The 11814-nt window shown below is 51.1% G+C and overlaps 1 protein-coding gene across 1 annotated transcript; it reads left to right on the forward strand.

The window, feature by feature from the left end:
• Nucleotides 1-163: 163 nt before the first annotated feature.
• On the forward strand, nt 164-4174 carry Tmem82 (transmembrane protein 82). Its single transcript, XM_021161501.2, has 6 exons — nt 164-544; nt 738-810; nt 978-1152; nt 1785-2202; nt 3275-3465; nt 3698-4174. The coding sequence occupies exons 1-6, from the start codon at nt 457-459 to the stop codon at nt 3821-3823; spliced, it is 1071 nt and encodes a 356-aa protein (XP_021017160.1). The 5' UTR covers nt 164-456; the 3' UTR covers nt 3824-4174.
• The last annotated feature ends 7640 nt before the right edge of the window (nt 4175-11814 follow it).

The following is an 11814-nucleotide window of genomic DNA, read 5'->3' on the forward strand; positions in this document are numbered from 1 at the left end:
CCTTCTTTCCCTGTGGCTTGTAGAAGCTGAACTACTAATTTTCAGAAGCCCAAAGAGACAGAGCGCTGCGGGGAGCAGCTCTGCTTTGGGAACTTGAGAGGGCCAAGTCACACTTCAGGTCACACCTGAGAGGGGGAAGGCCAGGTGAGCTGACCGAGGAGGGACTTCCGGAAGGCATGGTGGCCTTGAAGTCTAGCGGGGACAGACCAGAACCAATTAACTGCTTTGCCCTTGAGACCTAAATGGGAAGCCACCAGCAGCTGCGAGAAGACAGTGCCACTGAATCCAGCAACCTGGAAGATCTAAAGCGGCTGGATCCCCGGCCCCGCCCCCAGGCCTTTGACCCTTTCCTAGTCCCTCCCCTGTCCTCTAGAGACACCTTTGACCAGTGATATCATTGGGTTTGTCCCAGCGCGGACCCGGTCCGAGGCTGAGGCTGGATTCCTGGAGGCTGCCATGTTCTCCCTGCCTTCCCTCTCCTCCTGGCTCCCCAGCCTCCCTTCCTTTGAGTGGGGTTCCAGTCTCTTCGACAGCCTTCTGCAAGGTGAGCGCCTCTGGGATGCATACCTGCCCCTCCCCGCCACGTCCCTCCCGCGGGTGGGCGGAGTGCAAGGTGGGCCCCACATCCACGTGGGGGTCTCGGCTCCTGGCTGCCCCCTGAGCTCACCCTGCCTCCTCCCCGACAACCCTAACGCCCCCCACCACCCCCACTTCACCCTCTCCTTTGTCTGGCTCAGGCTTGATCGGGGCCCTTGGAGTCTCGGTTCTCAACAGTCTCCTGAAAGTTTACTTCTTCGTGGCCTGTGTCAAGTGAGTGTCCACGTCGGTCCCACCCAGCCCTGCCCAGGCAGTTGGTCCCTGAGCGGAGTCTGGTCTCTCTTGGAGAGAGCCGAGAGAGTGGAGCTGGAGACCTGGCAACTCTCCCACAAGACAGGACCCCGTGATCCTTTCAGCCCGCACCCATTCTGCCCCCACAGTGACCCCCAGCGGCAGCCCCAAAAGCAGCGGCTGAGAGCACAATGGGCCTCGTTGGAGATGCTGCATCTGGCTGGTCTGACCCTGTTCCTGACCTTGATAGGGTCCCGGGTAGCCTCCCTCGTGGTCTTGGAGTTCTCGCTCAGGGCTGTGTCCATGCTGCTGTCTCTGGGCAAGGTGAGACCACAGAGTGGGGCCACTCTGGGCCACTTTCATCCTCTGGATTGGGAAGTAGAGCCTAGTGACCCCCCCCCCCCCTTTCAGATGGAAACCATAGATTCCAGTTTGTTGCCTGGCAGTACGAGACAGACCCAACACACACACACATCCGTGTAAATATCGGTTCTGTGAGCTAGGAGTGTGGTTCAGTTGGTAGAGTGCTTGCCTGGCATGCTCACACAAAGCCCTGGATTTGATCCCCTGCACTGTGTAAACCCAGGCCTGGTGACAACCTTGCCTGAAGGATGAGAAGTTCAGGGCCATCCTTGGCTATTGGGTCTGGGGCTAGCCTGGAATCCATGAGATCCAAAAACAAAAGGCTTGTTCTGCTGAGCTTTTTGCCTGGCCCTGGCTAAGTCCCTTTGAGGGCTTTGGCTCATTTTGTCCGGACAGCTGTAATGATTAAGGGTCTTCTTGGATCTCCACCAGTGTGGCAACTGACGCTCAAAGGAGCACACGGTTTGCCTGTGAAGTCGGGTCTTCAAGGCCCAGACCCATCACCCTCTAGCCAACTGGATGAACAAGAGAAACCACCCTCCTGATGCCAGCCTCCCGCCATGTGGCCTACCCTGGGCTCTCTTCCCCTGCAGGGCTCCGGGGACAAGGAAAGGCTCCAGCTCTTCCTGGTGTGTCAGTTCTCCCTGGGCTGTGGGCTAAGCTGTGGCCTGAGCTTCCTCCAGGAAGGTGCCCCTCACCGCTCCCTGAACCTGCTGCTGAGCCTGGGGCTGGCTGTACTCCTTGCCCTGGGTGCCCGGCGCCTAACCCGCCACATCTGCAGCCTCTATGAACTGCACAGCAGCCAGCGCTACTGTGGGGTCTGCTTGGGCCTGCTGGCCAGCCAGCACGGCATGCCCAGGCTCCTGAGCCGCACTCTGACAGTAGCCTTTGCTGTGAGTGATCTGGCGGCTGTGGCTCTCATCAACAAGGACTTCCTGAGCTCCTCAGAGGCCGTGCGGTTCTGGACCCCGCTCACCATCTGTTACACACTATTGGTCATCTACATGCAGGGTGAGAGCCCCAGGGCTGGGGTCCCTTCCATTGCCCACACTCCCCTTGTCATCCCAGCCACCCAGTCCGGGGACAGGATTTAGACTCTACTATGGGCTTCTTAGAGCAGCGATGCCATATAGGAACCCATCACATAGGAACCCTGAAGACCTGGTACCTGGGTTGGTCTTGAGGTCTAGGTAAGGTGAAAGGGATTGTGGGCCAAAGCACAGAGTGAAGGTGTGGCCATGCAGGACCACTGTGTGTGGTTCAGGGTTGTCTCCCCCCCAGGACCATAGGGATTATAGTCAAGGCTGGCTATAAATTCAGAAAGGCCCATTCTAGAGCCCTGGCCAACCAAGCTGGGCAGGGTCCTATGCAGGAGAGAGTAGCTGGTCAGATCTGGCCACTAGGAAGAGGCCCCTGGCTGCAGAATGGGAGTTAGTTGCAAGTGGAGGAGCAGGGAAGGGTGATCCAAGCGGTAAGAACAGCAGGTGTGAAGACCCTGAGGCAGAGATAGACTTGGCAGTCTCTGTGTATGAAGTGAGGAACCAGGACTGCTGTCTTTCTAAGTAAAGGGAACACAGATCGGATGAGGATGGAGAGACGGGACCAAGTCAAGTTTGACTGTGGAAAACAAGACTTCCATTAGTGTTCTCTAAAAGCAGAGGGATGGTGTCATCTTATTGGTGTGTTTAGGTCGCTTTAGATGGTCAGTGGAGCTTGGTCGGGAATAAAACTCAGGTGCCTTGATGAGTGAGCTTCGGCAAGAGGGGAAGGTGGCTGGGACCAGGATGGAACAAGAGAGAGACTGGCAGAAGCCGACTGAGCTGCGATGATTCAGACCGACAGGCAGAAAGGGGGAGAACCTTAGATTCCTGCCATCGACTGGCAGGGCTCTGTCCTCAACCAGGGGGAAACTTAAGGGTGGGTAAGAAGTCCTGTAGGTGCCCAGAGATGGAAGCAGGGCTGTGGGAAGGCAGTCAGGGAAGCTGACAAGATCCCGGGGGAAGGCAGCTGAGAAGTGGAACAGGCTGGCCCCAGCTGATCTCCAGAAGGTGCCGACTGAGACAGTGACAACCGCGTCCTACAGAGGAGCAGCGGCAACATCGCTTCAGCCTACAGGGCCAGGTCCAGACGGTGCTGGTGCGCATGGGTGGCCTCTTCCTTCTGTTGATGACCGTGGGCCGCTGGCTGGATCTCCTGAGTATCTTTTTCTCCCTTTTGGGTGAGCTGTGGTGCTTAGCCGGTATTCGTGCCTTAATCGACCTCTGCCAGATACAGGTAGGTACCTTTATGGACCCCCTAGCTCCCCACCCTGTTCCCAAGGTTCCCAGCACACACACACCCAGAGGTGACAAGAGTCGGGAGGGCAGGGGACCCTCACTCGGAGCGAGGAGCTGGGTACCAGGGACCACTCCAGCTGGCAACCTCGGGGGTCCCAGAGGGTAGGAAGATCCTGATGACGGATCTGAGACTAACTGGGGTTATGTGTCCCTTCGGACCCTCCCCCCAGGGCTTTCCACCCCAGAGGCCTACAGTAACAGCAGCAGTAACAGCAGAAGGAGAATCAGGATGGACAAATCCATGTGAGCCCCGGCCTTCCACACCTGCCCCAGCCAGGAGCGCGGTCCCCTCCTGATTCGCCCTGCGGAGGATGTGAAGTCAGTTTCAGGCCTGCGCGGGCTAACCAGCAAGGTCTTGACCGCACGATGTGGCCTGAAGACTGAGTGGCAGAGCTGGTCCTCACCTAGACTTTTGGGCAGGCCATGGGGGGGCTCTGGAGAAAGGGGGTGGTCAGGGCTGGGGACCTAGAGAGGTGGGGACATGAAGGCCTCAGAGTGAATCCCTCTCATGGAGATGGGCAGCTTCAGCAGACCCACTTTTCTTGTCTGGACAAGAGGACAATTGTGACCTCAGAATGGCCCCCGCCCTCTGGCCACCCCTCCCCCACCTTGCTCTCGCCGAAGACAATAAAGATGACTTTTCTCAACCTGCGTTGAGGATCACAGTGGCCCAGGAAGAAAAAGGGGGCTTCCTGAATCCAGTGCCTTAGTGGGCAGGCTTCTAGGATATGAGCCTCAAACCTGGCCCTGTCCTGAGTTCCCTGGGGGACAAAGGACACAGGCTGAAGTTACCAGGTTCTTGTGTCCTAGGACCAAGAACTGCACCAGCAACATGCGGTTATCAAGATGGTTGGGAGCTGGAGAAGTTGCTCAGGGTTACGAGCATGGAATGCTCTGAGTGTCACCCCTGCACATGGCTCTCCTCGTCCTCGTAGATTGCTGGCCGATTCGGCCGAGGTCCAACAGGGGGTTCAGAAGCCCTGTGAGTACTCACTGTGAGTACCGGGACCCGAAGTCAGTCGGCAGATCATCTTTGCCTAGGGTGACTGCAGGCTTATACAGTTTGGGGGGACTAAAGGCAGGGACATCCAGGATGGGCAAAGGTCATTGGCTGGGGGGCTTAGGGGACCTGGAACGCCTCATTAGCCTGGGGAAGCACTCCAGGAATCTCCGGCGATGGCTGAACACGTCTTGTAGGAGAAAGGAAATTGATCCTATGAATTAATTGAGGCTATGTGACACTCCTCAGGTAGAGGCGAGTGTTGAGGGCTTAGAAACCCCAGCCAATGCCAGAGAAACTCTGTTAACACCAGGAGTTCCCCCATTATGCACCAAGCCCCAGAAGGCTGTGCAGTCAATGACAACCTTTGCTCATCCTTAGTTAGCAGGTTTCCCACATCCCCCATCAGGGAGTTCACAAGTGTCTGTAGGAGATGCTAAGAGATGTGATGTCTCTGGCCTCCTTGGGCACTTGTATTCCTGCTCACACACACATATGTATATAGAATTAAAAATAAGAGAAGTAGAGACAGCTTATTAAGAAAAAAGAAACCCAGGGCTGGAGAGATGACTCGGCGGAGAAGAGCACTGACTGCCCTTCCAGAAGTCCTGAGTTCAATTCCCAGCAGCCACATGGTGGCTCACAACCATCTGTAATGGGATCTGATGCCCTCTTCTGGTGTCTGAGACTCCATATAGATAACTATATAGATAAACTCATATAGATAAAATAAATTTAATATTTTTTAGGAAGGGAGGGAGGGGGAGGGAGGGAGGGAGGAAAGGAGGGAGGGAGGGAGGAAAAATCCACAGCCAGGTGGTGGCACTACACACCTTTAGTCCCAGCACTCGGGAGGTAGAGGCAGGTGGACCTCTGTGAGCCTGGTCTACAGAGTGAGCTCCAAGACAGACAGGGCTACACAAAGAGACCTTGTCTCAAACAAACAAACAAACAAACAAAACAAAACAAAGAATAAACACTGGAGATGGCAGTGAGCTAGTGAGCTAGGAAAGGCATAGGCTCATTGAGAGTTCTCAGGTTAGCAGGGCCTGGTGGCACACAGCATTAGGTAAGCAGACACATTTCAAGTTCAAGGCCAGCCTGCTCTACATAGAGAGTTCCAGGCTAGTCAGGGCTACATAATGAACCCCCCCCCCCATCTCAAAAAAAATAAAGATGTACCAGGTCACATGCATAGTGGTGAACTGTTAATCTGCTCTGAGCTCCCAGCGGGAGATCACACGTCTTGCCACCCACCAGAGCTCTATGTATTCACTAATGAAACACACACACACATACACCCCACAGCCTTTATATTTTCATATTCATATGCCTTGATTAGTTCAATAGTTGGGCTCTTCCAAACCTCCCCTCGGCTAGCACACACTCCCGATATTCCTGAGTTAACACTTTTTTTTTTTAAGATTTATTTATTATTATATCTAAGTATATTGTAGCTGTCTTCAGACACACCAGGAGAGGGCGTCAGATCTCTTATGGATGGTTGTGAGCCACTATGTGGTTGCTGGGATTTGAACTCAGGACCTTCGGAAGGACAGTTGGTGCTCTTGACCGCTGAGCCATCTCTCCAGCCCCCAGAGTTAACACTTTCTAAATCTCTATTTTACCTTTGCTGCCTTGTTTCCTTCTGGGCAGCCGTCCCATGGGGCCGCTTTCCTTTTGCACCCACATTGCTGGATGGCTTCTCTCCTGCCATTCTTAAATCTGATCTCTCTGCTTCTGCATCCGTCCCTTCGCTCCTTTGCATTTCTTGCCCGGGATTCCTAAAAGTCCCTCCTCTTTCACCCTGCCCAGCCATTGGCCGTTGACTCTTTATTGATTAATCAAAAACCAACTGAGGACAGGGACCCTCAGCATCTGGCTATGCAGATCCCTGTGTGATTTTGGGAGCTGAATTAAGACAAAGCATTAGAACCAATGCCCAACAAGCATGGCTCATGGCCACTCTAGGTCACAGTCTCAGCTGTTCTCTTCATTTCCACAAACCTGCTGTTTGTTGTGTGTGATCCAGAGGGGGAATTGGCTTCAAGTCATCTGTGTTGACTGGATGCTTGCAGAGCTTAAGCCTGCTGCTCCAGTCTCTAGTCTGGGGTGTGGTACAGAGGAATCATACTGAGGTGGCCAAGGAGGCGAGGTAGGGTAGTAGAGACATGATGCCCACCTGAGACCAAGATGCCCTGTCGAATTCCAGGCTAGAACTGCTCTTGGGTCCCCAGCCCCCGATCCTAACCTATTCAGGGCAATGAGGGTCCTTTTCATCTCAGTCCTGTCCAGGGATAAGATCAGGGACAGAAAGGGCTGTAACCACTCCATCTGCCTTCTGTGTGACTAAGGACAAGCATGGCCCCTCTCTGAGACCATCTAGAGAATTACTAAAGCATTGCTAGCGTTTTAATCCCAGTTCTCAGGAGGCAGAGACAAGAGATGTGAGTTCAAGGCCAGTCTGGTCTACAGAGCAAGTTCCAGGACAGGCAGGGCTACACAGAGAAGCCCTGTCTAAAAATAAATGAATAAAGGAATAAATAAGTAAAAAGAATTACTACCACTAGGAGTGATGGCTCATGCTTGTAATCCTAGCATTGGGGAAGAGAAGCAGGCAGATCTCTTGTGAATTCAAGGCCAGCCTGGTCTACATAGCAAACCCACAGCCACACAGGAAGATCCTATCTCAAAAAAAAAATTAAATTAAATTAATATCATATGTTATGTGCTTACCAAGTATTCAAGTACTGAGCACTTAATCTATTTTGACCCTCTGATTCCCACCACCCCTTCCTTTTCTGATTCTCAGCTTTGTTTCTAAACAAAGCACTGGGGTTTCACTGTGACTATTCTGAAACTCACTATGTAGACCAGGCTGGCCTCAAATGCAGAGATCTGTCTTCCTCTACCTGATGAGTATGGAATTAAAGGTGTGTGTCACCATGTCCAGCTGCCTACTGTTTTTGAAATGGTCTAGATATGTAGCCCAGGCTGGCCCTGAACTCATGGCTACGAAGTCCTCTTGCCTCAACCTCCGAATTGCTGAGATTATGGGTATACACCACTACACTACGCCCTGGTTCTGGAGGTTACATCCTATGATTGTGTGTGTGTGTGTGTGTGTGTGTGTGTGTGTGTGTGAGAGAGAGAGAGAGAGAGAGAGAGAGAGAGAGAGAGAGAGAGAGGATTGTATTTGTTGATTCTAGAGTTGTCAGAGGGCAGAAGAGGATGTCAGATCCGCTGAAGCGGGAGGGAGTTACAGGCTTTTGTGAGCTACTTCCTATGGGTGTTGGGAAGCCACTGCAGTCCTCTGCAAGAGCAGCAGGTACTCTTAACCACTGAGCCATCCTTTTAGCTCAGGCAAGATTTGAACACGGGCAGCCTGCTCCTCACCCCATTCCACCCAACGGCTCGTAATTTGTATGTTCCTTGTTCCCCATCTCTGTCTGAAGGTTAGGTCCGGAGAACTAACAGGACTGCATAGGGAAAACAGGCAGGTCCATCCCAGGTGGCTCTGGAATGTGTCTCAGGCCACCAGAGGCTCCCATCAGGTCTGTTCTAGACCCAGCATCGAGCAACTTGGTTCTGTGGGGATTTTAAGAGGGGAGGCCTACATAGCAGAGATGCCCAGTCCACTAAGAGGCCTTCCTGGGGCCATAGAGCTGGCCTGTGTGGAAGTGGCAAGGAGGTTGTGAGGCCTGGAGAAGGCTCTTGAGGACCATAGACTCTGCAAAGATCCTTCCTCCCGCCATTATAGACGGAGTGTGATGAGGTCCTAACTCGGTTCGCAGAGGGCTTGCACGAAGCCCTGGGTTCAGTCCCCAGCACTGCATAAACAGGGTATGACGGTTTACATCCACAACTCCAGTACTTGTGAAGTACAGGCAGAAATATCAGGAGCTCGAAGTTATCCTCTGCTACATCCCAACTTCATAGCCAGCCTGGGCCACACACATGAGACCCCATCTCCAACCCCAAAACAAGAAAACCACCATTGCTGCCTGAGAAATATTGGCCGCTGCTCCTCTCCTCCCCAACCAAGGCAGGGCTCCAATCGGAACAAGTGGAAGCTGAGGGGACCTGATGGTATCAAGTACAGCTTGAGGGCAGCAAAATCCCTGCTCAGTACAATATCAATACCCCTGCTGTGTGATTTGACTTCCACCCCTCAACTTGCCCTGTCTAGAGGAAACGAGTCATCTGGTGGGCGAAGAGCCAGTATCCGCCAGACCCAGACTGGCTCTGGGTTCCAACAAAACCTCCTGTTTGTGCTGGAAGGCATTTTGGTCTCAGCTCACAGACTGGCTGGGAAAATACTGGCAACATCTGGGAGAGAGCTGGACTCAGCTGTCCTTTCCTTTTTATGGGCACAGGGACCATTATCCAAACAAGATTTGGAACATGAGGGCTGGGAGAGATTTCTCTTCTTATCAAATTGTTTTTCTGGAACTTATTTTGTGCCTGGCAAGAGTCTTAAAATTTTGGTCACCCAGGCTTGGGGGGTATAGCTCAGTGGTATGGTGTTTGTCTCAGATGCATGAGTTCCCCCATCCCAAAAAAAGGCTGGGGATGGGACTCAGTTGGTAGACTATTTGCTTACCACACAGACACAGAAGGCCCCGAGTTCGATTCCCAAGTGTTTAAACTAGGCATGAGCTCGCATACCTGTCATCCCAGCATTTGGTAGATGAAGGCGGTTGGATCTGAAGTTCAAGGTTATTCTCTAGGTGCATAGTGAGTTGAGCAAGTTCAAGGCCAGACTGAGATACAAGAGACTCTGGGGGGTTTTTTTGTTGTTGTTTGTTTGTTTGTTTTGTTTTGCTTTTTTTTTTTTTTTCCGAGACAGGGTTTCTCTGTATAGCCCCGGCTGTCCTGGAACTCACTTTGTAGACCAGGCTGGCCTCAAACTCAGAAATCCGCCTGCCTCTGCCTCCGAAGTGCTGGGATTAAAGGCGTGCGCCACCACCGCCAGTCGAGACCCTGTTTTCAAAAAGAAGAAGAGGATGAAGAGGAAGAGGAGGAGGAGGAAGAAAGAAAAGAAAAGAAAGAGAAAGAAAGAAAGAAAGAAAGAAAGAAGAAAGAAAGAAAGAAAGAAAGAAAGAAAGGAGAGAGGGAGGGAGAGAGAGAGAGAGAGGGAGAGAGAGAGAGGAAGGCAGAGGCAGTGGTGTTGAGGGCCCATCTGGTAAGGGTGCTTGCCACCAGGCCTGATAACCTGAGTTTAGTCTCTGAGACATGAAGGAAGGAGAGCATTGATTTCCACACAATTGCTAGGACAAGCTAATACATATGCACTATAAAGAAGTGTAAAAAAAATTGTTATAAAATTTAAAACAGGGGCTGGTGAGATGGCTCAGTGGGTAAGAGCACCCAACTGCTCTTCCAAAGGTCCAGAGTTCAACTCCCAGCAACCACATGGTGGCTCACAACCATCCGTAACGAGATCTGGCGCCCTCTTCTGGACTGTCTGAAGACAGCTACAGTGTACTTACATATAATAAATAAATAAATCTTTAAAAAAAAAAAATTTAAAACAGGAGCCCCGTATGGCATGCTGCAGCGCTTGCCTTAAATCCCAGGGGGAGCAGCCACAACAGGGTGTGCGAACTTGACGGCCAAGAGAGCAGAAGGTGGCCAATCTTCCTTTTTATCTAGGCTGCCGTCGGAATGTGCCACCCACACTAAGTAACTAGGACAGATCTTCAGCTGAGGTTCCCTGCTCATGTGATTCTAACTTGTGACTAGCTGACATTAAAACCAACCATGTGGGGCAGGGGGAGCTGGAGAGATGGCTCAGTGGTTAAGAGCACTGACTGCTCTTCCAGAGGTTCTGAGTTCAATTCCCAGCAACCACGTGGTGGCTCACAACCACCTGTAATAGAAGCCAATGTCTTCTGGTGTGTCTGAAGACAATGACAGTGTACTTATATATGTTAAACCATGGAAGTGTATGGCTCAGTGATAGTCTACAGTAGCAGGCTCTGGGTCCCAGCCACCAAAAGAGCAATAATAAACACACACATAGGTACATAAAAGAAGTAAAAGACCAGGGTCTTCAGTGTCTGCATAGAGCGGGTGACTCCTATAGCAGCTGGGACTGGAGAGAGCACCCCTCCCCTCTTGAATATTTCTGTCATCTCTCTCTCTCTCTCCTGTCCCTCTCCCTGTCCCTCTCCCTCCCTCCCTTCCTTCCTTCCTTCCTTCCTTCCTTGGCTCATTTGATTCATTTGTGTGCTGGATAGCTTTATGTTAACTTGACACAGACTAAAATCATCTGAGAGGAGAAAACCTCAATTAAGAAAATGTCTCGGACCAGGTGTGGTGGCGCACGCCTTTAATCCCAGCACTCGGGAGACAGAGGCAGGAGGATTTCTGAGTTCGAGGCCAGCCTGGTCTACAAAGTGAGTTCCAGGACAGCCAGGGCTACACAGAAACCCTGTCTCAGGGAAAAAAAAAAAAAAAAAGCAAAGCAAAACAAACAAACAAACAAACAAAAAAAAAACAAAAGAAAGAAACTGTCTCAGGCTGGAGAGACGACTCAGCAGTTGGGAGTACTGACTGCTCTTCTGAAGGTCCTGAGTTCAATTTCCAGCAACCACATGGTGGCTCACAGCTGTCTGTAATGAGATTTGATGCCCTCTTCTGGGGTGTCTGAAGATAGCCACAGTGTACTTACATATAATAATGGATAAATAAATTAAAAAAAGAAAAGAAAAGAAAAGAAAAGAAAAGAAAAGAAAAGAAAAGAAAAGAAAATGTCTCTATGCCAGGCAGTGGTGGCCCACATTTATAATCCCAGCACTCGGGAAGCAGGGGCAGGCGGATCTCTGAGAGTTGGAATGCTAACCTGATCTCCAGAGTTAATTCTAGGACAGCCAGGGCTACACAGGGGAAAAAGAGGAAAAAAAGAAAAAAAAATCTCGAAAAACCAAGAAGAAGAAGAAGAAGAAGAAGAAGAAGAAGAAGAAGAAGAAGAAGAAGAAGAAGAAGAAGAAGAAGAAGAAGAAGAAGAAGAAGAGAAAGAGAAAGAAAGAAAGAAAGAAAGAAAGAAAGAAAGAAAGAAAGAAAGAAAGAGAAAAAGAAAAAGACTGGTGAGATGGTTCAGCGGTTAAGAGCACTGACTCCTCTTCCAAAGATTCTGAGTTCAAATCCCAGCAACCACATATGGTGGTTCACAACCATCTATAACGAAATCTGATGCCCTCTTCTGGAGTGTCTGAAGACAGCTACAGTGTGCTCACATATAATAAATAAATCTTTTTTAAAAAAAGAAGAAGAAGAGAGAAA

Source organism: Mus caroli, unplaced genomic scaffold, assembly GCF_978045245.1.
Source record: "Mus caroli unplaced genomic scaffold, Mus_caroli_1 scaffold_6, whole genome shotgun sequence".
In the NCBI taxonomy this organism is placed as follows: Eukaryota; Metazoa; Chordata; class Mammalia; order Rodentia; family Muridae; genus Mus; species Mus caroli.